Source organism: Suricata suricatta, chromosome 1 (assembly GCF_006229205.1).
Source record: "Suricata suricatta isolate VVHF042 chromosome 1, meerkat_22Aug2017_6uvM2_HiC, whole genome shotgun sequence".
NCBI lineage: Eukaryota > Metazoa > Chordata > Mammalia > Carnivora > Herpestidae > Suricata > Suricata suricatta.
The window spans coordinates 110724047-110751825 of record NC_043700.1 but is presented as its reverse complement, the minus strand read 5'-3'; the positions used below and the strand labels follow the sequence as shown (position 1 = coordinate 110751825).

Sequence of the window (27779 nt, the reverse complement as noted above, 5' to 3'; positions counted from 1 at the left end):
GTATTACATAGTCTTAATGGTGGTTCTCACATACCGCTAAGCATCGTCACTAGCTTCTGTAAAATAATAATTGGAATGCTTGTGTGCTCTCTCATATCCTGTCCACAGAACTTTTGCGACTTTCAGGACCAGTCATGCAACAGTCCCAGCAGCCCCCACCCCCTCAACTGCCAAAGCAACCTCCACAGCCACAGAAGCAGCCCCCGCAGCAGCAGCCTCAGCATCATCCCATGACGAATAACCCTCAGTCAGAGTCTGTCAACTCCTACTCTTCCTCTGGATCTACCAGTCTGTACATGAGACGGCCCAATCCAGTTATCCAGGCCTATCCGAGCTCTTCACACACTTCAGAGATCTATGGAGGCGCCAGCCCTATGAACCTCTATTCCACCTCATCCCAAGCTGCAGGTTCATATTTGAATACTTCTAATCCCGTGAATCCCTACCCTGGGCTTTTGAATCAGAATAACCCATATCCATCCTATCAGTGTAATGGAAATGTATCAGTGGACAACTGCTCCCCATATCTGGGTTCCTATTCTCCTCAGTCTCAGCCCATGGATCTATATAGGTATCCAAACCAAGACCCTCTCTCTAAGCTCAGTCTACCACCCATCCATACACTCTACCAGCCAAGGTTTGGAAATAGCCAGAGTTTTACTTCTAAGTATTTAGGCTACGGGAACCAAAATATGCAAGGAGATGCCTTCAACAGTTGTACTATTAAAACAAATGTACACCATGTAGGGACATTTCCTCCTTATTCCACTCATGAGATGGATGGCCACTTCCTGGGAGCCACCTCTAGATTACCACCCAATTTGAGCAATCCAAACATAGACTATAAGAATGGTGGACATCACCCGTCTTCTCATATAATGCCTAACTATGGTGCAGCTCCGGGCATGTTCAACAGCTCTCTCCATGCCCTGCATCTCCAAAACAAGGAGAATGACATGCTTTCCCACACAGCTAATGGGTTATCTAAGATGCTTCCAGGTCTTAACCATGATAGAACTGCTTCTGTCCAAGAAGGCTTACCCAAATTACATGATGCTTGCAGTCAGGAGAAGCAGCCCTCTGCTGCCGAAGACAATGATGAAGTCTGGTCGGACAGTGAGCAGAGCTTTCTAGATCCTGACATTGGGGGCGTGGCTGTGGCTCCAACTCATGGGTCAATTCTCATCGAGTGTGCCAAGCGCGAGCTTCACGCCACAACCCCTTTAAAGAATCCCAATAGGAATCATCCCACCAGGATCTCCCTTGTCTTTTACCAGCATAAGAGCATGAATGAGCCAAAACATGGCTTGGCACTCTGGGAAGCCAAAATGGCTGAAAAAGCCCGAGAGAAAGAGGAAGAGTGTGAGAAGTATGGCCCAGACTACGTGCCTCAGAAAACCCATGGCAAAAAAGTGAAACGGGAGCCCACTGAGCCGCATGAACCTTCCGAGCCCACTTACCTGCGCTTCATCAAATCCCTTGCTGAAAGGACCATGTCCGTGACCACAGACTCCACAGTAACTACATCTCCATATGCCTTCACTCGGGTCACAGGGCCTTACAACAGATACATATGATGTCGCCCCTTGTGGTGGGTACCTCATTTGAAAAGACCACACCCAACCTGTCCGTAGTATAGTTCTCATGACATGGGCAGTGGGGAAAGGACACAGGATTCATGACAAATGTGGTGGGAAGAACCTCAGCTCACCAGCAAAACAAGAGGTCATCTTACCATAGCACTTAATGTCCCCCCCGACTCCTAAGTGGTCACAGATGGCATCTGAGCAAAAGACCAAAGCATTCTATGCAAAAAGAAGGTGGGGAGGAAAGTGTTCCACAATTTACATTTTTAAACACTGGTTCTATTATTGGACGAGATGATATGTAAATGTGATTTTTCCCCCTTACAACTCTACACATCTGTGACCACTTTTAATAATACCAAGTTTGCATAGTCATGGAACACAAATCAAACACGTACTGTAGTATTACAGTGGCAGGAATTTTAAAATACCATCTGGTGCTGAATATACAATGTACTGAAATACTGGAATTATGGCTTTTTAACATGCAGTTTTTACTGTAATCTTAATATTAACTTTTATTTATCAGAATAGCTACAGGAAGCATAAATGAATAGACAGCAAAACACTGAATTTGTTTGGTTGTTTTAAGAAATGGTGCTAAGAAAATGGTGTCTTTAACATTTGAAAATTTAATGCCTTTATATCATCAAGATTCTATCAGTGTACTCCAATGCCCTTGAATAACAGGGGTACCTTTTCATTCAAATTTTTATCATAATGACCTATTCTTACAGGAGGTTGCTTTTTTTTTTTTTTTAATGTGGACATTTAAAGGCCTCTGGATTTTGCTCATCCAGTGAAGTCCTTGTAGGACAATAAACGTATATATGTACATATATATACACACATATGTATATGTGCACACACATGTATATGTATAAATATTTTAAATGGTGTTTTAGAAGCACTTTGTCTACCTAAGCTTTGACAACTTGAACAATGCTAAGGTACTGAGACGTTTAAAAAAAAAAGTTTACTTTCATTTTAGAATGCAAAGTTGAATCTTTTTAAGGAAATAAGGAAAGCTTTTAAAATATTTTTGCTTTTAGCCCTGCATCTGCTGATGAGCAATGTGTCCATTTTTACAATAGCCAGTTAAATCCACAAAGGGGCTTACTGGATTCAAGGGAATAACTTTAGTCCACAACACGTTTTCTGGTGCTCATCTCCCATGCTATACTGTAAAACAGTTTTCTACAAAATTGTATGACAAGTTCATTGCTCAAATACGTAGTTTTAAGAATTTTCTATTAACTGCAGGTAACAATTAGTGACACGCTAAGGACCTAATAAAGATAGTTCACTCAAGCTGATGCTATTTTACGGATCTGTGTGCTCTTCAGCAAACCCACTGGCAGTCTGCTTTTGTGTTGACAATTATACGTTGTGATGTTGTCATTTCTTAGCTTAAGTGTCCTCTTTTCCAGGAAGATCGAGCAGACTAATGCCTGCATAAGATGAATAAACAGGGTTAGTTCCATGTGAATCTGTTAATTAAAAAGAAAAAAAACAGGCAGCTGGTTTGCTGTGGTGGTTATAAATCATTAATTTGTATAAAGAAGTGAAAGAGATGTATAGTAAGTAAATTAAATTGTAAACAAAACTTTTTTAACGCAATGCTTTAGTATTTTAGTACTGTAAAAAAATTAAATATATACATATATATGTGTATATATATATATATATATATGGATTTGAAGCAGAATTCACATCATGATGGTGCTACTCAGCCTGCTACAAATATATCATAATGTGAGCTAAGAATTCATTAAAGATTTGGGTGATGTTCCTACTTGTCATATACCTCAACACTAGTTTGGCAATAGGATATTGAACTGAGAGTGAAAGCTTATAGCATCATGTACCATCATTTTTTTCCAAGTCTTTTTATTATTATTATTATTATTATTAAAAAAAAAGCATATCTTTTTTCAGTACTTGATTTCTTAGCAAGTATAACTTGAACTTCATCCTTTTTGTTCTAAAAATTCAGGGATATTTCAGCTCATGTTCTCCTTATGCCAACATGTCACCTGTGTTTATGTAAAATTGTTGTAGGTTAATAAATATATTCTTTTTCAGGGATTTAACCCTTTCATTTTGAATCCCTCCTATTTTACTTGTATATGTCCTGATGTAACTAAAACTAATTTTGTAAATCTGTTGGCTCTTTTTATTGTAAAGAAATGCATTTTAAAAGTTTGGGGAATCTTTTGACTGTCTCAAGCAGGAAAGAAAATTACACAAAAATAGAATGCACTGAGCTGATAAAGGGAAACTTGTAAGGCAGGAGTTTGGCAAGTGGCTGTTGGCTAGTCTGCGCTCTAGATAGAACGTTTCAGTCCTGGAGTCTGTACAGCCCAGGCTCGTGAGGACTTCCCCACAGAGACAGAGCACGTAGGGGACAGTGTGCAGTTGATCGGACATTACATTTTTGTCTTAGTACATTTGTGCTTAATAACATTTCAAATAAATTCTTAATCAGAAGAGGCCTTTGAGTTTTACCGGTCAAGTCTTTATAATAGGACTTTTGTCTTTTAAAAAAAATTTCTCATTTCTGACTGTGGCCAATTTACAAACATTTCAAAAATGTTTGCTTTGCATATGTCAAACCACATGATTTTAATGTTTGCATATGCCAACATCTAGCCCGAATATTTGGTTCCTACATGCACATCTGTTGGGTTTGAGTCAGCATCCCTATACGGGTATGTGGTTTCTGTATCATCCACTGTCATTTGTCAAACTGCTGGCCAACAAGAGAGCAAGAAGTATAGCTTGGGGTTTGGAGAGAGGGGAGGAGGAGAGGAACTCGAGTGGCGTATTGTACATAACAGATCTATAATTGTAAATATCCAACCTGCCTCAGTTAGAATGAATGGAAGCAGATCTCCAATTTGCTTATAGGAATATCAGGTTAACTATATAGCCATACTTGAAAATGCTTCTGAGTGGTGTCAACTTTACTTGAATGAATTTTTCATCTTGATTGACGCACAGTGGTGTACAGTTCACTTCTAAAGCTAGTGGTTAACTTGTGTAGGAAACTTCTGCAGTTTGACACTAAGATAATGAACTCTGTGCATTTTTCTATGCTTTTTTTAAAACTTAGTTTCATTTCATTTTCATGTTTGGTTTGTCTATAAAACCTGAGGATGGTTATAAATACTGTAAGTATTGTAATGTTATGAATGCAGGTTATTTGAAAGCGTTTATTATTATATCATTCCTGATAACGCTATGTGAGTGTTTTTAATAAAATTTATATTTATTTAATGCACTCTAATTACTGTCTTGTTGAAGTTTCTGTTTACTACCCAAACTACTGCTACTTCAGTGAGGCAAAAGGGAATGAAAAGAAATTGCTTTTTAAAGATACTTTTTAGTGCGCCTGGGTGGCTCAGTCATTTGGGCCTCTGATACTGCAGTCTGTGGGTTCAAGCCCCACATCGGGCTCTGTGCTGACAGCTCAGAGCCTGGAGCCTGCTTCAGATTTTGTTCCTCTCTCTCTCTCTCTGTTTTACCCCTGCTCACACTCTGTCTCTGTCTCTGTCTCTGTCTCTGTCTCTCTCTCTCTCTCTCTCTCTCTCTCTCACTCAAAATAAACAAATGTTAAAAAAATTATTTTAAAATAAAGATACTTTTTAGATGGTTATTTGATAAACTGTACCTAAAATAATATCTAGCTCATTAGAGCCAAATATTTTCTCTAGTGGAATAGCCTAGATATTCAGCTTCTTTTCTCCAGCTGACTTCAGCCTGCTCACTTTGTATATAGAGCCAGTATTAGGTTTGGAGCAATAGCACTTCCACTGACCTTAAACTCACATCCTTTGTGGCATGTGGCCTGTGAGGGCTTATCGGCGAAGCAGGTACACAGGGCTGAGCTCACATGGCTTAGGTCTAAGGCCAGCCCTGTTCTCAGACTCAGTTTCCTCTTCACATCCCCTGTTCTCAGGGAAGGTATATCTTCCCACCTGTCAGAAGGCAGCGGTGTTAGGAAGAGGAGTTGGGGGAGGTGGCCTGGGAGGCGGCAGGGAGCCAGAAGCTAGCCTGTCCTCATCGCCCCCCCCCCCCCCGTCTGCCATGGTGACCAGCCCTCACAGCACAGCGCCCTCCTGCTGACTCACGTTAGAAACATGCAGTATTAAACACAGAGACTAATTCCAATGACCTGAGTCTTCCAACCTGCCACTCCTGGCCGATCCTTCCCAGATAGGCGAGAAATCATTTGAGGGAATTCCCTTTTCCGTATTTCTGTCTCTGTCCAGCCTGGGCCAAATGTGAATTTTTTTTTAAGATTTTATTTTTAAGTAATCTCTACACCCCTGTGGGACTGGAACTCACAACCTCACAATTAAGAGTCAGCATGCTGCACTGGCTAAGCCAGCCGGCTGCCCCCACTCCCCCCACCCCCTCCCTGAATTTGATTCACATAGTGGTTCCCGAGCCCAGGAAATGACTGCTCTATTGGAAACCTTGGAGCTGGCTGACTGGGTGATCCTCCAGCACTCTACTCAGAGCCAGGCTATTAAGCAGCAGCAGCACCGTTAAAACAAAACAAACTAATGCAATGACTTGATTTTTTTTTCTTTTTAAATTTTAACCCTCTGGGGATACAGTCAGCCCTCATTTCATCTTGGGAACCTCCCACTTCACAAATTTGCTAGCCACTGCCTAAGGCCAGGGGAATTTGCGATTCTGTGAGCTCAGAAGCTTCTCTGTTAGGGCCCCATCCTGAGCCCAGCGGGCTGGGCCAGTGATGACTCCGAGAATGAAGGTGCGGGCAGGGCAGCAGGAGGGCTTGAATGGGAGAGAAAGCTGGAAACTACAAACAAGCCGGCACTCACGAAGTTCTACATGCCCCTTGCCTGCTCTGGAAACACTGCCAAGAACGACCTTTGCAGGCAGGCACACAGCTGCCCTGTCACACAGGCACTGCGTCCTTCCTGAGGCTCTCCAGCTCCTTTGTCATCACCCTCCCCCTCCTCCGGGCAATTCTCACACAGTGTCCACCCCTGCCCTGACTCGACCACTCTGCGCCACACCAGCTGTGTGGCAGCCAGACTGGGTGAGGAAAGGCCTTGTTGATCAAGGACCTCCTCAGGCTGCTGAGAATTTTAAAGGGCATCAGGAGCTGACTGTCCGGGAAGAAAGGAAGGCCGGAGCATCTTCTCTTTCCACAAGTGGAGAGTGCGTGCTGCCTGAAGACGCTCTCTCTCCCCCAGCAGTCACTGGGCTCACCGCTAAGGGTTTGGGGTGCTCTCCCCCGGCCCCCTCCCTCCCCTGAGAACACACTCTCTGGTTGCTAGAGTTCACCACAGCAGATGCTTGGAAGAGAATTAACTGTGATTAGAGATGTTCCAGTGTTACCAGTGCTCCTCAGTTTCAAAGAACAAAGATACTTTTGTTCTCATATATTGGAGGCCACCTGCCTGCATTACCCTCTTTCTTACCAGGCAATTTCTCACAAATTTCTGTGCTTGTCTGGTCCAACATTCACTGTGGAAAGAAGCAGCTATTCTCCCCCCTCCCCCCCAACGTAGACACTAGCTGAATGTGCTTGGGGGGGGGCGGGCTTCCTTTTATATGACTTCAAAAGGAATTTCTTTACCCGATTTGACATTTTACTCCTTAATCAATTCTTAATTCAAACTGAAATGAGATTTCTACTTGGGTGTTGAGGAAAATTGTTACATGAAGACACTGGACTTCTCCCTGACTTCCAGAAGAATGGATTCAGATCATTTAAAATCACTGAATTAGGACTTTGTGGCCATATTCAATGAGCGCTTACACAGAATCCTCACATAAAAAGAAATCTGGGTGTTGTTGCTTGAAACTTGAGAGGCCCCTGTGGTGCCCTAACCCTTCCCTCATGGGCGGCTAGTGATTCAGCTCCACGGAATACAATAAAGCACAAGTAACAGCAAAGCAGAAAGCACCTGATTTGAAAGTCAGCCTTGCGTTTTGACTAGCTGTGTTGGCCATCAAGCCTCATCTGTAAAAATGATAAAATAGTGCATCCCTCACAGAAATGTGGTGAGCATTAATGAGACTGTAAAGCTTTAAGCACAAACTTGAATAAACAGCTATTCTACAAAAGTTTTCATCTCCCTCTTCCCCCTTTGCTTCTTGCTAGGAGGTTCGGTCCACTGACCACATCTTAGTGCTCACCTTACTGACACTTGGGCTAGGGGCTGATGCTTTCTTTTCCTCAATTTCTGTATCTAGAGAACAAAAATAATGGTACCTATCTCACAAGCCTATTGGGGGAAATAAAGGAGTTTCTTTAAAGCACATCAAAAGAATTGTTTAAAAAGCAGCCATTATAATTATGTTAATTAGTTCAGCTGAAGCTATTATTTTTCCCATTGCAGTTTGATTTTATGTATTCCAAATCATTAGTGAAGAATGAGGAAATACTCCTTAACTGTACAAAATCATGGCAGAAGCAGATTTGAATAGACCTTAGAGATCACGTTTCCCACATCCTGATTTTATGTAATCATTCGTTTATTAATTCATTCACAAATATTTTCAAGCTTCTACTCTGAAAAATGGTGTCAAGCATACTTCTGGGAGTTAGGCATCCAGCAATGAACAAACCAGTAGGTCCCTATCCTCTCAGGGCCTATGTTCTGCTCGGGAAAGACACAGAATAAAGTAAATGTGGAGATAAAAGTCATGAAGGAAAGAAGGAAAGGGTATGGAGAAGGGGAGTGCTGGCCATTGGGAGAGGTGACTGACGAGGTGAATGCAAGCCGTGGAGCTATTTGAGAAAGAATACGTCAAGCGTGGAGAACAGCAGGTGAAAGGCTGAAAGCGAGCCGCTGAGCACGGAAAGCCTGCGACTAGACTAGAACGAGGTATGAAGAGTATGGTGGGAACGTGCTTAGGTGGTGGAGGGCCCTCCGCAGGGCGGGCGCTGTAAGTCCCTTGGCTGCACGCTGCGGAACCGGACGTTACAGGGCTCCCGCCAGAGGAGCATCATGAGCTGGCTGGAGTCTTCAAGGAGAACTGTGCCAACGATGCATTTTTTGTTGAGGTGTAGTGAATGTACACTACGTTAGTTCAGTGGTACAACGTAGCAATGTGACAGTTACATACATTATGAAATGCTCAGCATAAGTGTAGTCACCATCTATCACCATATAAAGTTCTTATAATATCACTGACTGCATTCCCTATGCCGTACTCTACTTTCCCATGACTTATTTTGTAACTAGAAGTTTGCACTTCTGAATCTCCTTCACCTACTTTATCCATCCCTCCACCCACCTCCCCTCCTCTGGCAACTACCAGTTTGTTCTCTGTATTTATCAGTCCACTTCTGTTTGTTCATTTGTTTTGTTTTTGAGACTCCACATGTAAGTGAATTATATAGTATTTGTATTTTTCTGTCTTATTTCACTTAGATAATACCCTTGAGGTCCATCCATGTTGTTGTAAATGACAAGATTTCATTCCCTATCAAAATAGCAATCAGACTCGAATGAATAATCCTAAAATTTGTATGGAACTACTCAAAACCTCAGATAGTCAATAGCCTTGGGAAAGAAAAAAGCTGAAGGAATCATGCTCCCAGATTTCAAACTATGCTACCAAACTATAGTAATCAAAGCAGTCTGGCATGGATACAAAACAGACATGTAGACTAACAGAACAGAAAGCCCAGAAATAAACCCATATTTATGTAGCCAATTAATCTATAATACAGAAGACAAGCATGGACAGTGAGGAGAAGACAGCCTCTTCTATACATGGGGTTGAAAAACTGTACCGATATATGTAAAAAAAAACACAAACAAAAAAAAAGAAAGAAAAAAAGAAACTGGACTACTTTTGTACACTATACACAAAAAGAAACTCAAAATGGATTCAAGACATACATGCAAGACCTGAAACCATAAAACTTCTAAAAGAAATCATAGGCAGCTATCTCTTGGACATCAGTCCTAGCAATATCTTTTTGGATCTGTCTCCTCAGGCAAGTAAAATAAAAATAAATAATTGGGACTATGTCAAATTAAAGTTTTTACACAGAAAACCATCAACAAAATGAAAACACGACTTACTGAATGGGAGAAGATAGTTGCAAATTATACATCTGATAAAGGGTTAATATCCAAAATATATAAAGAACTCATATAACTCAACACCAAAAAAACAAATGATCTGATTAAAAATAGGCAGAGGACATTGACATTTTTTGAAAGAGGACATACAGATGGACAACAGACATGAAAAGATGCTCAACAGCACAAATTATCAGGGAAATCCAAATTAAAACCACAACAACATACTACCTCACATCAGTCAGAATGGCTAGTCTAAAAAGGACAAAACATAACAAATGTTGGAGAGGATGTGGAGAAAAAGAAACCCTCATGCGTGTTGGTGGGAATGTAAATTGCTATAGCCATTAGGGAAAACAGTATGGAGATTTCTCAAAAAATTAAAAATAGTTATATTATATAACCCAATAATTCCACTTGTAGGTATTCCCCCCCCCACATACACACAAAGAACAGATTTTAAAAGATCAAGATCCAAATTCATGAAGTTAATTGATTATTTCAGTATTTTAATCCAAAACATTCTTCAAGAAATATAATAACAAACTCTAAAACCAAAGATAAAGAGAACATTTATAAAGTCTAGAGAGGGGCACCTGAGAGGCTCAGTCAGTTAAGTGCCCAACTCTTGATATGGGCTCAGCACATCATCTCATGGTTCCTGAGTTCAAGCCCCAAGTCAGACTCTGTATTGATGGTGCAGAGCCTGCTTGGGATTCTCTCTCTTTGTCTCTGTCTCTCTCTGACCTTCTCTCTCTCTCTTTCACTCTCTCTTTCTCTCTCAAAATAAATTATTTAATTTTTTTAAACTTAATAAAAAAGAGGTGAGGGAAAAAATTTCTCATACAAAGGAACCTTCATAAGCCTGTCAGTGGATTTCTGAGCAGAGACCTTACAGACCAGGAGACAATGAGATTATATATTCAAAGGGCTAAAAGAAAAAAAAAGCTGCCTACTGAGAATAGTCACCAAAGTCTTCCTTCAGAATTGAAGGTAAATAAAGACCTTTCAATAAACAAAAGCTGAGGCAACTCAGCATCACTAAACCGGCATTAGCATTACAAGAAATGCTAAAATGAGTTCTTCTGAGCTGAAACAAAAGGACGCTAATTAGTAGCATGAAAACATGAAAATATGCAACAGATTGGTAAAGGTGAGCATACACTCAGATTCAGAATACCCTCACACTGTCATCTGGCAATGTGCTAACTACTTAACTCTAGAATAAAGGTTAAAGCACAAAAGCACAAAAATAGCTATAGCCTTAACAATGTGTTGAATACATGATTAAAACATGGTAAATGAGGGCATCAGAAACATACAAGGGGGGAATACAAGTATAGTGTCTTTGTAAGCAAAGTTACAGTTATTAGCACAAAATAGATTTTATATGTAAAATGTTTTATATAAAGCACATGGGAACGACAAAGCCAAAATTTACAATAGATATAAAAAGATAAAAAGAAGGGAATCAAAGCATTCCACTCTGGAAAATCATGAACTTACAAAAGAAGACAATAAGATATAAAGAAAAGAAAAATGGGACTTCAAAATACTTAGAAAAAATTAATAATATGGCATTAGTAAACCCTCACCCACCAATAATAACTCTATTAATGGATTGATTTCTCTGATGAAAAGGGAAAATGTGACTTAATGGGTTACACACACATACACACATCACACACACACACACACACACACACACACACACACACACACACAAGACTCTATGCTCCATACAAGAGTCTCGCTTAAGCTTTCAGGGCACATATAGGTCCAAATGAAGGGATGAAAAACCATAATCCATTTAGGTGGAAACCAAAAAAGAGCAGGAATAGGAAGCTACACTGATATTAGAAAAAATATACTTTAGCCAATAACAGTAGCAAGGGAAAAAGATGGAGATTCATATAACAAGGAGGTTGACTCATCAAGAAGATAAAACAACGATAAAAATATAAGCACCCAACATTGAAGTACCTAAGAGTATTAAGCAAACACAAACAGATCTGAGGGGAGATATAATACAACAATACAATAACAGTAGGGGACTTAGATGCTCCATTTTTAACAATGGAGATATCATCCAATTGGAAAATCAACAAGGAAATGTTAGACTTGAACTAAACCTTAGACCAAACCAACCTAATAGGCATATACAGAACACTGATCCAACACTAGTGGAATGCACGTTATTCTCAAGAGCACACAGAACTTTCTTTACCAGTGACCACATGATACATCATAGAAGTTTTAACAAATTTCAGAAGCTTGAAATCCAATCATAACAAATACCTTTTCCAGTCACAATTGTACAAAACTAGAAATCAGTAACAAGAGGAAATCTGGAAAATTCACAAATACTCAACACATGTTTCTGAACATCCAACAGATTAAACTAAAAAAATTAAAAGGGTCTATTCCTCAAACCATTATTACATTAACTAAGTTAATGAACTTGGGTATAAATAAAAATTTTTAAAAATGTTAAATATATGCATGAGTAAAAATAATAAAAATTAGTCAAAATTCCATGAAAAAAATCAAGAGGAAAATCAATGACTATCTTGAAACAAACGAAAGTAGAGGAATAACATAGCAAACCCTGTGAGACGGTGGAAGAGCAGAAATAAGAAGGAAGCTTACAGGGAGGAATGTATCCAGAGAAAATGGAAAGGTCTCAAATAAACAACCTAACTTTATACCTCAAGAAAAGAGAAAAGGAAGAAAACAATGAAGCCCAAGTTAGCAGATGGAAGGCAATAACAAAAATCAGAGAAGAAATAGACAGCAGGAAAAAAAATTGATAAAACAAAGAGCTGCCTTTTTAGATAAAATTGGCAAACCTTTAGCTAGACTGACTCAAAAGAATAGAAAGAGGACAGAGAACTCATATAATCAGAAGTGAAAGAGGAGAAATTACAACTAATGTCACAGGGGTGCCTGGGTGGCTGTCGGTTGTGTTTAACTTAGGTCATGATACTACAGTTCATGAGTTTGAGCCCCATGCTGGGCTCTGTGCTGACACCTCAGAGCCTGGAGCCTGCTTTGGAGTCTGTGTGTCCCTTTCTCTCCCTACCCCTCCCCTGCTCATATGCTGTCTCTCTTTTTTAAAAATAAATAAACATTTAAAAACTTTTTAAAAGATTACAACTGATAATACAGAAATACAAAGTATCACGAAAGACTACTAAAATGTTTTATACCAAAAAACTAGATAACTTAGAAGGAATGGATAAATACCTAGAAACATATAACCTATCCAACACTGACTCATTAGAAAATGGAAAGTCTGAGCAATCCAATAATAAGTAATGGGATTGAATCAGTAATCAAACTTCCCAACAAAGAAAAGTTTAGGGCCAGTGAACCTCATTGATGAATTTGATCAAACATTTAAAGAAGAATTAACAACAATCCCTCTCAAACTCTTACAAAATATTAGGATGTAACACTTCCAAATTCACTTTTACAAGGTCAGAATTACCCCAAAAATAAATAAGACAAGAACAATACAAGAAAAAAAAAACTACTGGCCAATATCCCTGTTGAGCATAAATTCAAAAACACTTAACAAAATATTAGCAAACCAAATTAAAAAATTAAACCAAATTTTAAAAATCTATTAAAAGAATCAGTCCCCATGATCAAAGTGGGATTTCTTTAGGGATACAAGAATGTTTTAACATCTGCTAATCAATAATGTGATATTCCACTTAACAAAATGTAGGATAAAAATCATAGATGAAGATGAAGAAAACCCTTATGACAGAATTCAAGATCCATTTATGGTTAAGGTGAGTGTTGGGGGGATGCACCTCAACATAATAATGGCCACAGATGACAAGCCCACAGCTACCATCATACTCAATGGCAAAAAGCTCAAAACTTTTCCTCTAAGATCAGGAAGAAGATTAAGATGCTCACTCTTGCCAATTTCATTCAACATAGTATTGAAAATCCTAACCAGAGCAATTAGGCAAGAAAAAAAATGAAAGGCATCCAAGTGAAAAAGGAAGAGGGAAAGCTGTCACTATCTGCAGATGACATATTGTATGTCACCCACCATAAATGTTAGAACTAATTTAAAAATTCAGTGAAGTTGCAGGATACAAACAACAATACAGAAAAATCAGTTGTTTTCTATACTTTAACAACAAACTATCATAAAGAGAAATTAAGAAATTAATCTTATCTACAATTGCATCAGAAAGAATATAATATTTAAGTTTAACCAAGGAAGTGAAAGACTATAAGGATGAAATAAATCAAAAAACATACAAATAAATGGAAGGATATTTTGTGCTCATGGATTGAAAGAATACTGTTAAAATGTCCATCCTACCCAAAGCAATCTATATATTTAATGCAATCCTTATCAGAATCCCAAGGGTGTTTTTTCTCAAAAATAGAAAAGATGATTCTAAAATTTGTATGTAACCACAAAAGACCCCAAATAGCCAAGGTCTTGAGAAAGAAGAATAAAGCTGAAGGCAAAAAGTTCCTAATTTCACACTATATTTCAAAGCTATAATAATCAAACTAATATGGTATTGACATAAAACGACATACAGATTAATAGGACAGAATAGAGGGCACAAAAATAAACACATGCATATATGGTCAATTCTTTTATGACAAAGAAGCCAAGAATATACAATGGGGGAAAAGACAGTCTCTTTTTTTTTTCAATAATAGTTTATTGTCAAATTAGTTTCCATATAACACCCAGTGCTTCTCCCCACAAGTGCCCCCCACCAAGACCATCACCCCCTTCCCCCTCCCCCTCCCCCTTCAGTCCATGGTTCGAAAGACAGTCTCTTCAAATAATGGTAAGAAAATAGGATATCCACAATGTAAAATAAGGAAATTTTACCACTATCTTCTACCACACACAAAAATTAACTCAAAATGGATTAAAAACTTGGACATAAGACCTGAAACCATAAAAATTCTAGGAAAACATACAAGAGGTAGGCTCATTGACAGCAATCTTGGCAATGAATTTTTTTGGGTTTGACACCAACAATAGAGGAAACCAAATAAAAAATAAGCAAGTGTGGGCCCACATCAATGAAAATGCTTCTGTGCAGCAATGGAGCCCATTAACAAAATGAAAGGCAACCGATGGGAGTAGAGAAAATAATTGCCAATCATTTAGTATCCAAAATATATGCAGAACTTATATTCAACTCGATAACAAAAAGCAAATAGGATTACAAAATGGGCAGAGAATCTGAGTAGACCTTTTTTTCAAAGAGGACATACAGATGGACAACAGGTACATGAAAAAAAGTGCTCGATATCACTAATCATCAGGGAAATGTAAATCAAGCCACAATAAGATACCACTTCACACCAGTTAGAATGGCTATCATCAAAAAGAAATTAAGAGTCAGTGAAGATGTGGACGAAAGAAATGTCCATATGCTAAGGGAATGCAAATTGGTGCAACCACTATGGAAAACAGTGTGGAGATTCCTCAAAAAATTAAAAATAGAACCACCAAATGATCTAGAAATTCCACTTCTGGGTACTTATTAACTAAAAAAAATAACCTGCACGCCCAGGTTCACTGCAGTATAACTTACAATAGCCAAGACATAGAAGCAACCTGTTTATCAATGGATGAATGGACAAAGAAAATGTGGTGTTTATATATACACAATGGAATTTTTTCAGCCCCACCCCCCAAAAAGAAAGAAAATCCTCTGATGACAACATGGATAAACCTTTATGCTATTATGCTAAGTGAAATAAGCCAGACAGAGAACATAAATACCATATGATCTCATTTATATGTGAAATATAAAAGCAAAATCAAAACCAAAAGACCTAAACTCATAGTTACAGATAACATATTGATGGTTGCCAGAGGCAGGTGGGGAGGTTGGGACAGGGGATGAATAAAAGGTACTGAAAAGGTACAAACTTCTAGTTATAAAATAAGTAAGTCCCGGAGATACAATGTACAGCATGGTGGCTATAGTTAACACAGTATTGTATATTTGAAGGTTGCTAAAAGAGTGGATCTTAATTCTCATCACAAGAATAAAAATATATATAACCAATGTGTGGTGATAGATGTTAATTAGACTCATTGTGGTGGTCATTTTATGACATAGTCAAGTATCAGATCATTATGTTTACATCTGAAGCTAATATAATGCTATATGTCAATTATATAGATCTCAATTTTTGAAAAGGGCAGCCAAATAGAATGTAGTAAAACTATGATTGTTTGTGGGTGATATATAGAAAGTCCTAATGACTCCATCTAAAAAAAAACCTGCCAGAACTGATCAATGAACTGAGTCAAGTTTGATACAAAATCAACATGCAGAAAATAGTTTTATTTCTATATGCCAACAATAAAGTATCTGGAAAATAAAACAATCTCATTCACAACAGCATCAGAAACAATAAAACACTTAGAAATAAATTTAACCAAGGAGGTTAAAAGTCTATACAATGAAAACTATAAAACTATGATAAAACCTGAAGACACAAAAAAATGATATTCATGTTCATGTATCAGAAGAATATGGTTAAAATGCCCATGTTACCAAAGCCATTTATAGAATCAATGCACTCTATCAAAATTCCAATGGCATTTTTCACAGAAGTAGGAAAAACAATCCTAAAATTTTATAGAGCCACAATAGATTCTGAAGAACCAAAGCAATCCTGAGAAAAAAGCCAGACACCACACTACCTGATTTCAAGCTGTACTGCAAAACTACAGTAACCAAACAGTACAAACTACATAAACATAGACACAAAGACCAATGAAACAGAATCAAGAGCCAGAAATAAGCCCTTGTATGTATGACAAACTAATATTTGACAAAGGCACCAAAAATACTCCTTGGGGAAAAGACAGTCTCTTCAATAAAAGATGTTGAAAAAACTGGATAATCACATACAGAATATGAGAGCGTACCCCTATCATAAACCATTCAGAAAAAAATTAACTCAAAACAGAAGATGTGGTTTATATATACAATGGAATACTACTCGTTGAGGAAAAATAATGAAATCTTGCCATTTGCAACTAGATGGATGGAACTGGAGGGTATTATGCTATGTGAAATGAGTCAGTCAGAGAAAGATAACATATGTTTTCATTCATATGTGGAATTTGAGAAATGTAACAGAAGACCATGGGGGAAGGGAAGGAAAAAAAATTGTTACAGAGAGGGAGGCAAAATATAAAAGACTCCTAAACACAAAAAACAAACTGAGGCTTGGTGGGGGAGAGTAGGGAAAATGGTTAGTGGCCATTGAGAAGGGCACTTGTTGGGATGAGCACTGGGTGTTGCATATAAGTGATGAATCACAGAATCTACTCCTGAAGCCAAGAGTACACTGTATGTACTGTATCTTAGCAAAGCTGAGAATAAATTATATTTTAAAAAGAAGGTTAAAGACTTAAATGTAAAACATGAAACTAATACTCCTAGAAGAAAACATAGAAAGTTTCCTAATACTAGTCTCAGCAGTGATTTCCTAGATAAGATGGGAAACAAAAGCAAAAGTAAATTAGTAAATGACATCAAACAAAAAATCTCCTGCATGGAAAAATAAACCATCAACAAAATGAAAAGGCAAAGTATGGAATGGGAGAAAAGACTTGGAAATCATATGTCTGTTAAGGGGTAATACTCAAGATTAACACATACAATTCAGCAGCAAAAACAAAACCTAATAACTTAATTTTTATTTTTTGTTTATTTTTTTTAAATTTATTTTTGATAGAGAGAGCATGAGAGGGGGAGGGGCAGAGAGAGAGACACAGAATCAGAAGTAGGCTCCAGGCTCTGAGCTGTCAGCACAGAGCCTGAAGCGGGGCTCAAACCCACTAATGTGAGGTCAGGACCTGAGCTAAAGTCGGAGACCCAACCAACTGAGTCACCCAGGAACCCCATAACTTAATTTCTAAAAGGGCAGATGAACTGAATAAACAGTTTTTCAAAGAAGACATATAAATGGCCAATAGGTACATGAGAAGGTTCAATGAGCTATCACTTCATACCTGTGAGAATGGCTATCACCAAAAAGATAACAAATGTGGGGGGGGTGTGAAATGGGAACCCTAGTGCACTGTTGGTGGAATACAAATTGATACAACCACTGTGGAACACAGTACAGACATTCCTCAAAAAATTAAAAATAGATCTACCATACAATCTAGCAATTCCACCTCTGGAACTATATCCAAAGGAGTTGAATTCAAGATCTCGTAGAGATGTCTGCATTCCTATGTTCATTGCAAAATTACTCCCAATAGCCAAGATATGGAAATAAGTGTCCACCAACAGACAAACTAATAAAGAAGTGATTGATACACACACACACACACACACACACGCACACATACATACACAGTAGTATCTATTATTCAGCCATAAGAAGAAAGGAAATCCTGCCATTTCTAGTAACTTAGATGAACCTTGAGGGCATTATTATGCTAAATGAAGTAAGTCAGGCAGAGGAAGACACTGTATGATAACACTTATATGTGGATTCTAAGAAAGTCGTGAGTAGCGGTCCCCAGGTGCTGGGGAATGGTGGAAATGGGGAGATCCTGGTCAAAGGATACAAACTTTCAGTTACAAGTTTAACAAGTTTCATGTACAGTCTTAGTGATTTTAGCTAATAACACTGTATCATATACTTGAATGTTGCTAAGAGAGTAGATCTTAAGTGTTTTACCACACACACACACACACACACACACACACACAATGGTAAGAGTAGGACAGGATGGTGGTATTAGCTAATGTCACGGTGGTCATCATTTTACAATATATAAATGTATCAAATCAACACAATGTACACTTTAAACTGACACACGGTTACATGTCAGTTTTATCTTATTAAAGGTAGAGAAGAAAATAAGACATAGACATAAATAAAGAGACCAGACAGGAGACAACTGTAATAAGCCAAGTAAGATGCCAGGGTGGCAGACATATAAATAAGTGGCTGAGCCAAGGATGTAGAAGAGTAAAAGGGCCATTTACTCAGAAGAAAAGAATGCAATTCAAATGAAGGGAAAAAAAGACTGTAGAAAGAAGAGGTTTAGAGGCTAAGGTGGAAAGAGTCTAGGGTTTATTGTCCTAGATGTTGAGTTTGAGATGCCTGTTAGACATCCGTGGAGGTACTGACACATCAGCCAGAAACAAAATCGGGAGTTCAGGGAAGAAATGTTGCCAGAGATACAAATCTGGGCATCATCAGTGTCAGATGGTATTAATGCCATTAGACTAGATACAATTATCTAAGGAGGAGTGTAGACAAGAGAAGAGGTGCTCGGGGACTGAGCTGGAGGTCTGGGCCATTCAGGTGTTCAGAGACTGAGAAGTGAAAAAGAAATGGCAAAGACGACTGACCAAGAAAGAGAAATGGGTGAAGTAGGCAGCAGTGGGGGTGGGGAGGAGAGGTTTTTCCAGAAATCAAGTGAAGAAAGGACTTTGTGATGAAGGCTATGATCAACTGTGTCAAATGAGGCCTGAGTGTGGACAGCTGGATTTAGAAACATGAATGTCAACCATCACCTTCCTAGGAGTTGTTCCGCTGGAATGGCCAAGGTTAAAGCCTGACTGGAGAGAGTTCTGAAAGCAGAGAATTTCAGATGGTGAGCATAGGTGGTTCTGTCAGAGTTTTGCTATGATAGGAAAAGACAAATGAGGTAATATCTTGAGGGAATGGGAAGGCAAGGATCCTTTTCTTGAAGTGTACTTATTTTGAGACACAGAGGAAGATGGGGAGGGGCAAAGTGAGGGAGAGTCCCAAGCACGTCCTGCCTGTGCTTCTGGCGCAGAGCATGACGAGGGGCTCCAGCTCACAAACCAAAATCATGGCCTGAGCCAAAATCAGGAGTGGTGCACATAACCAGGTGAGCCATCCAGGCAGCCAGGAAATGCTTCTTAAGGTGGGATGCCATGGAGAATCTCTATACACAGTGGTAGTGAGTCAGTAGAGGCAGAGATTTGGTAACACAGGAGAGAGAGTGAGGGGAAATTTTCTGTACTTGAGTTGACAAGAGGCTTCTTTGAGAAACAGATGAGGGAGCATGTGATGGGTCAGTCAGGTAAGCACCGGGCTCTGCTTATGTCATGATCTCCCATTCTTGAGTTCAAGCCCCCCATTGGGCTCTGTGCTGACAGCTCAGAGCCTGGAGCCTGCTTCAGATTCTGTGTCTCCTTCCCTCTCTGCCTCTCCCTTGCTCATACTCTGTCTCTCTCTCAAAAATAAATAAAATGTTAAAAAATTTAAAATAAAAAAAAAAGAAACGGGTGAGGAAACTGCGGCCTAGGGAAGTCAGGCACACTGGATGAGGTCCCAGAGCAGTAAGGGATGGCTCAGGCCTCCCCCCATGTTCTGCAAGACTTTCCCACCCAACCACCACTGCAGGTCCCGTAGCTAACAACAGGAGAAAGCAGCAGGTAAAACCCCACTGACTTGATCAATTCCATTACCGCATTAAAGAAATGCCATTTTATTACAATCAAATCCCATTTCTAACCAAAGTGGAGACTTTTCTTAAGCAGATAGGCTGGTAGGTCATTCATGTAAAGTTTCGTATCTCTGGCCATTCACATCCCAAATGCTAAAAAGCTAATTTGTGAATCACAAGTAGGCAAATTGCTCTCCCTCTTACCTCAAGGAAGTACCTGCTATTGTTTTTTGTAACCAGGAAGCATTACGTACAATACAAAGTCACAAGGCAGTCTGGTTTGTTATTGTAGAACCTGGATTATAGTATGCTCTGCAAAGGCTGATTGCTGTTTCATTTTTATTTAGTCTAATAGCACTGTAAACTTTAGAAAGATACCCATTTGAGGGTAATTATGTCATTATGTGTTTTTAAATTTTTTTTATGTTTATTTTTGAGAGAGAGTGAACAAGCGTGAGTAGGGAGGGGCAGAAGGAAGTAGACACAGAATCTGAAGCAGGCTCCAAGCTCTGAGCTGTCAGCACAGAGCCCAACATGGGGATCGAACTCACAAACTGTGAGATCATGACCTGAGCCGAAGTCAGACATGTAACTGACTGAGCTAGCCACGCGCCCCTCATTACGTGCATTTTTAATGAAGGCCTCCCATGAAGTGAGGTTTAACTGGGAATTAATTGTAGAATGTGATGGGGTTCGTTGGTTGCTTGTTGGCCACTTTAATTGCAGTAATGTGGTTTCTCTAGCAGTTATTATTTGATATTGTGATTGATCAAATCTTCCAATCTTTTTAAGTTTTGTTTACACATCTGATAAATGAGGATAACACATTTGCACAAAAAGTTGGTGTGAAGATTAACTAAAATTATTGACATACAGTAGTGTGTAGCAAAATGCCCAGAATAGAGTCAGCATTCCAGTATGGCCTGACCCTGCTCCCTCCTCCTTCAGTTCCATGGCAGGCAGTGGGACTGGCGGGAAGAAAGCCAGAACTCTGGCCCTGCCTCTTGTCACCATCAACAGCTAAGCAGTTATGTGCTAAGCACTCTCCAGTTACAGAAAAGCTACACAAGCGTCTGTCTTCAGAGACTTCAGCGCGCATTCAGGATGACAGGCTTGGAGAGAGACCCCATCCCTGACTGAGTCCTTTCAGGGGCTTCTCATGCCCTCAGACTAAAGTTCGTTCAACATTCTAGTTAGGGTGGGGTTCTTCATGATGGGCCCCTGCTCTGGATTCTGGCCACATCTCTTGCCACCCCTCTGTACCTGAACCCTCCCATCCCATTTCAGGCTCTTTATGGAAGGGAATGTTCCCCAACTCCTCCATTCCGGGGGGTCCCTCCCACAGGACCCTGTCTCCCCACTCACACCACTCATCAGCCTACAATGTCTTGCTTAGCTCCTCAGAAGCAGAGACTGGGATCTCTCTGGGCCCTGCTTCTCCTCCCCATCCCCCATCTGATCTAGTGCCTGGGAAATAAAAGGAATTCAAATGATACTGAATAGTACCCTGAAATAAATTATGAAAGTAAATTAAAAGGCTACCTAGGCTCCAGGCACAATGAAGGCAAAATGAATGCTTTAGAAGATATGGAGTCAGGGTGCCTGGGTGTCTCAGTGTGTTAAGGGTCTGACTCTTGGTTTTGGCTCAGGTGATGATCTCATGGCTCATGAGTTCAAGCCCCATGTCAGCTCTATGCTGTTAGTATGGGGCTTGCTTGGGATTCTCTCTCCCTTTTTCTCCCTGCCTGTCTCTGTCTGTCTCTCTCTCAAAATACATAATAATAAAAAAAACTTTAAAAAAATATATGGAGTCTATAGGAAGTTTAAGGCATGACTGGAGACTGAAGCAGTCTGGGAAGGTGGCACAAGTGACTGGGAGACATACACAAGCTTTTGTGAGTAGCAAGGAAGGGGAGAAACTGAAGAGCAGAACCTTGGACTTCAGGGGAAAAAAATTGACAAAATCTGAACTACAAAAGAAGAGCCAGAATCAACAAGATAATCCAGAGATGTGGTCCACTCAGTTCATCAAACCGTATTTCGAGGGTGTAAACTGTTCAGGACAGTCTGGAAGATGAAATGAAATACACAAAAGACCCACCACCCTGATGGAGATGGGAAGTAGGGATGTCTCATATTGAGAAGAGTGAAATAGAAGTGTTAGGTGAGTAGGTGCCAAATACCGGATCCGCCAGGCCTCACAGTTATCTAAGGAACAAGAGGACGCATGGGAGATGTCCCCAGGGAAGGCCTTGCACAACAGGTGTGATCTGAGCTGGGCTTCAAAGGTCACAGGGGCTTGGTTGGCTGAATAGACAGAGACCTACTGCCCAAAGAGCCCTCTATTTCAGGAAGCTCCCTCCACAGACTATCTCACATGGACACCCTTCTCCTCTGGACAGTATTCTCTTATGAATAACAAAAAGTAAAAGAACTTGGAGGCACTAGCATAAGGCAGACAAAATTTTGACTTAAATAGAGCTGAGTTTAATTCTTAGCGTTGGGCTCTGGGGCACAATTTCCTTATTTCTCTTAAGTGGGAATAGTAACAACCCTCTTGCAAAGGTGGCATGAGGATCCCATGGGCTAAGCCTGGGAATGTGTCCAGCACGGTGCCCAGCAGAAGGTCCGGTTGGCTCTTCCACACAATTCAGAGAGGCTGCAGGAGTAGAAATTTGTCCTTAATGCCTTTAAATCCCTGAGACAAGAGGAAGTAGAACAGAAAAAGGCGAGCCTGGAGAATGTTGTCTTTCAAAGAGTTAGATCAGCAGAGAAAATAAGCAAAGGCCACAATCACAGAACCCCAGAGAGTATAGATGTTTATAAGCAGTGGAGAGATAAAGTGCTAAATGAAAAGAGGGAGCTGATGGCCCTAGGAGGGGTCCCCTCAAAGGGTGGAGGCTTGAAATATGAAAATTAAGGAAAGAGACAAAGAGACAGAGAGCGTGTACTTTCTCCCCAAACTGAGGAAGTGAAAGCTCTAAGCCAAGAATGAAATGCTGGCTAAATCTGTAAAATCAGCAAATAGAGATCCTTTTTTAAAACTCAGAAGTAACAAGAGAATCGACAGATAGGGGGTGTGCTCCTCACAAAATGACAGGTCAGTGGTGAGACAACACAGTAGGAGCACAGCCCTTGCTAATGCCAAGTGGGTGTCTCTGTCCTTGCACGCAGATAGCTTCTACAAACAAATGCAGAAGCAAGAATCAAAGTCAGCCTGGAGTATTTAAGGCTCTAAAAATGGAGAGAGTCCAATGTTGGCCCAAGGAAGATCTAACAAGGAAGTAACTTGCATCATTCTGAATGGTGTGTTAAAAACAGCTGGAAAGTAAACACAGTAAATCCTAGGCTGGGAGAATTTGCCTCTGGGGAAAAGTTCCACAGATACAGTTCAGTTGACAGAGAAACCCAGTTCTCAGCTGAGGTTGATTCAAGCCAAGGACACCGCCTCCTACACGGAAATTGAGAACAGCTGGCATGGAGTTGACCTTTAGATGGGTCTGTGACCCACGACTATTGGGGCCCAAAGAAACAAGACATGACTAGAAGATAGTCCTTCCTGACTTTATCCTGAGGCCCAAATCTGTACTGCATGGGCTGGAGGCCAGCTCTGTTCTTCTTCTCCTGGGCTCTGGGTTCTTGATTAGCTGTGGTGACCAGAGCGCAAAGGATCTAAGGGTCAACATATACACCATGCAGAACAGCAAAGAGGCCTGGGAAACTGTCCTATAGCAGATGACTAAAGCACAGCAACCTCCAAATTAGAAGCAGCCCACTCTTTCACCTCGTTTTACCTGAATGTGTATTCATTCAAGATGATGTCTTAAAGGAGTTTTATACGGGGAGGCAAATAAAAGTGGTGGTAAAATCATGAGCATGGCTGGCTGCTGGACCTGGGTTCAGAGGAGGGCTTCATCAATTACAAGCCTGTTATGTACGGAGAAGCTAGTTAACTTCTCTATCTGAGTTTCTTGATCAAGAAAGAAATGATACCTATGCATCAAGAACCTGCCAAGAGGGCTAATCAAGTCAGACTGTTCATGAATTCCAGTTCTCAGCCTGGTGTCTGTCCCTATGACCATGATTGGTTGTTATTGAAGATAATCATTCTAGAAACCGGAGATTTCACCTGCCATTGACTAATTTCAAACTAAAACGTTTCTAAAGTTTCAAAAGATAAAATAGTTCAACTACAACTTCATTCAATATCACAGATGAATCTCATAAAATGATGAACAAAAAGAGTCAAACCGAAAAATACATATAATATTAGTTAATCTATGGGGAATATCAAATTAGGCAAAACAAACCCACTGGGGTTAGGAAATCAGGACGTTTTTACCCTTCAGGGAAAAGATAGGAGTTGGTGGTGGGTACTGGCAGCAGAGGGCATGTTGTTTCTGTATTTGGGAGCTGGTTCCCTGATGTGCTCATGTGAAAACCTATTGGCCTATATGCTTAACATAGGTGCCCCTTTTTGTATGTATGCCACACTTCATTATAAAGTTCACTAAACAAAGTTTTAAAAGATAAAGTCCTCATTTTTCCTCTCATATACTATAGAAAACTGGCTCTTCCCATTCATTCACTCATCCATTCCACAAATATTTATTGAACACCCACTAAGTGCCATGCACCATTCTAGATGCATAGGATACATCAGTAACCAAAACAAAGGTCCTGCTTTCAACTACAAAGGAATCTTCCATATTCAGGGAGGTTGGGTGGGGGGGTCAGCATGGTAGAGTGGGAAGAAAAAGCCTGCCTAAAATTCCTATTAATATTTAGTTTCTTCATGAGGCAAATGGGGATGATGAATGTGTTGCCTACTTTTCAGGAAATATTTATGTATTTTACAACCTACTGGGAAAAAGAAAAACGTATCCCCTGAGATGTCATAAAGAACACACAATGCTGGTGTGAGTAATGCCCTCCATCATGTCCTCATAGTACAGGTTAGAAAGGCAGGCTTCTTTCCACGCCAAATGGGACTCTTCTTCTTTTTTTAAAAAATGGTTTATTTATTTTTTGAGACAGAGCATGAATGGGGGAGGGGCAGAGAGAGAGACAGACACAGAATCTGAAACAGGCTCCAGGCTCTGAGCTGTCAGCACAGAACCCAATGCAGGGCTCAAACCCATGAATGTGAGATCATGACCTGAGCCAAAGTCGGATGCTTAACTGACTAAGCCACCCAGCCACCCCTCTCCAAGTCTTCTTTACTTTACCTTCTCATAGGAATTACTAGTTATATTTGTGGTTTCAAACTCAAGAAATCTGGGATAATGCCTAAGAGTAACTTTAGTGGGGAGGTTGCTCAAAAATGCCAGTTTCCATCAATACTTTTCCCCAAAGATACTCTAAAAGAAGTTATAATACCTAAATTGAGGAGGGATACCGAAACAATAGTGGACCAAAAGTCTCTAAGCTCCTGAAACCATAAACACACACACACTAAAATAACATGACAAGAGCACTAGGAAAAAGTTAGAAGTCTACCAGCAACCAAGAGAACATCTAACCATGAAAAAAAAACACATTCAAAATGGTAGGAATTTTGTGGTGTTTTACTTGCCGCTGCCCACCACCTCCCCTGTGGGGCACAGTCTTGGTCTGGAAAAGTCAGCATGCTAGCTTCCAATTGTCTCCCATGAACCAGAGGGTCAGATCAGACTTTATGGGCAACATTCTAAACTGTCTGGGGTCTCATGAACATCTATCTGGTCTCCATTTTGCTTAATTTGGAGCTCAGGTGGGGAAAGGGAGTATGAGCAGCTCAGGAAGGATGCCTGAAGAATAAGACCAATCTGGGCATGGGGCAAGAAATTACTGGTAGAAACATAAAATAGATTATCTAAGAAGTGGGGGGTGGGAAACTTTGGAAAAATAAAACATTCAAAATGGGGGGGGGGTAATTGAAAAAGCCACACAGAGGCCTACACAAAACTCATGCTCAGAAAAGAGCCAAAAGACCTTAAGTTTTCAACTCAGGCTGGTCCCAAGGCCCAGAGCACACCCAGCTGATTAGTGAATGACTCCACTAACACAGAGCCAGAGATTGGGAGAGATTGCTGTTTTTCCAAATGCCCAATTTTCAACAACAACAAAATCACAAGGTAGACAAACAAACAGGAAAATACAGCCCATTCTAAAGATGCCACTAAATTGGCATGAAGCATTCCTTAAAAAGCACAGACATCCCATTTACTAGACAAAGAATTTAAACAACTATCTTACTCTACAACAAAATGACATATAACCCAATTAAAAAATAGGTAAAGGACTTGAATAGACATTTATCCAAAGAAAATACACACATGTGTATTTAAAACATTTGATTAAAACTTCCAAACTTATTTAAAAACAAGTACATGAAAATATGCTCAACACCACCAATCATTACAGAAATGCAAATCAAACCATAATCACATACCAGTTCACGACCTTCAGAATAGTCACAAGTGTTGGTGGGGACATGAAGAAACTAGAACACTTGAGCATTGCTGGGGGAATGTAAAATGGTGCAATCACTAAGGAAAGCAGTATAGTGGTTCCTCAAAAAAAAAAAAAATCAAACAAAGAAGTACCATTAAATCTAGTAGTTCCACTTCTGGGCACACACCCAAAATAATTGAAAGCAGGGACTCAGGTATGTGTACAACCATGTTCCTAACAACATACTCACAACAAATGAAGGGGCCCCAATGTCCATTACAGAGGTCTAGTGTTATGTATTGAATATTTGTGTCCCCTCTCCTGACTAAATTCGTATGTTAAAATTCCTAACACCAAAATGATAGTATTGGGAGACAAGAGCCCTGGGAAGTAATTAGGTCATGAGGAGGATGTTCTTATGAACGAGATTAGTGTCCTTGCAGGAAGAGACACCAGAGCTTGCTCCCAGTCTCCAGTCACCACTGTGTGGGGATCCAGTGAGAAGACAGCCATCTGCACACCAGGAAGTGGACCTCCCACCAGATACAGGACCTGCCAGCACCTTTATCTTAGAATCCCCAGATTCAAGAAGTATGAGAACAATATTTACAGTTTTAGTCCCCTAAGTCTGTCGTAATTTGTTACAGGAGCCCAAAGTGACTAATGGATAAAGAGAAAGTGTTGCATCTATAAGATATGATATTGAGCCACAAAACGAAATGAAATTCTGATATGTGCAATAGCATGGATAAACCTTAAGGACATTGTGCCAAGTGAGATAAGGTAGACACAAAAGGACAAACATTGGATGAATTCAGGTATTTGAGGTAGCCAGAGGAGTCAGATTCATAGAAACAGAAAACCGAATATTGTTGCCAGAATTGGGAGGGGTTGGGAATGGGGACCCAGTGTTCAATGGGAACAGAATTTCAGTTTGTAAGGTTGAACATTTCTGGAGATGGAATGTAAGGATGGCTGGACAATGATATGAATATATTTAGCACCACTGGACTATATACCTAAAAATTGTTAAAACAGTAAATTTCATTTTCTGTGTATTTTATAACAATAAAAAAAGAATTAAATAATAAAGCCTAAGTTTAAAATGTAGTAGCTCTGCAAATTGTGAAGTCAGTCCCTGTGCACTCCCTTCTAAACACATCAACTCCCAAAGCCCTTCCAATGCCTCTCATTTAGTTATACCCTGCAACA

General features: G+C 39.8%; 1 protein-coding gene across 2 annotated transcripts in view; it reads left to right on the top strand.

The window, feature by feature from the left end:
• The window catches only part of TET2 (tet methylcytosine dioxygenase 2), a 130972-nt gene extending 126097 nt beyond the window's left edge, over positions 1-4875 (top strand). For both annotated transcript variants that reach the window (XM_029942495.1, XM_029942488.1), the window contains one exon: positions 109-4875. In XM_029942495.1, the coding sequence (XP_029798355.1) occupies positions 109-1577 (1469 nt within the window). In that variant the 3' untranslated portion in view covers positions 1578-4875. The remainder of the gene's footprint in view (positions 1-108) is intronic.
• Positions 4876-27779: the final 22904 nt, after the last annotated feature.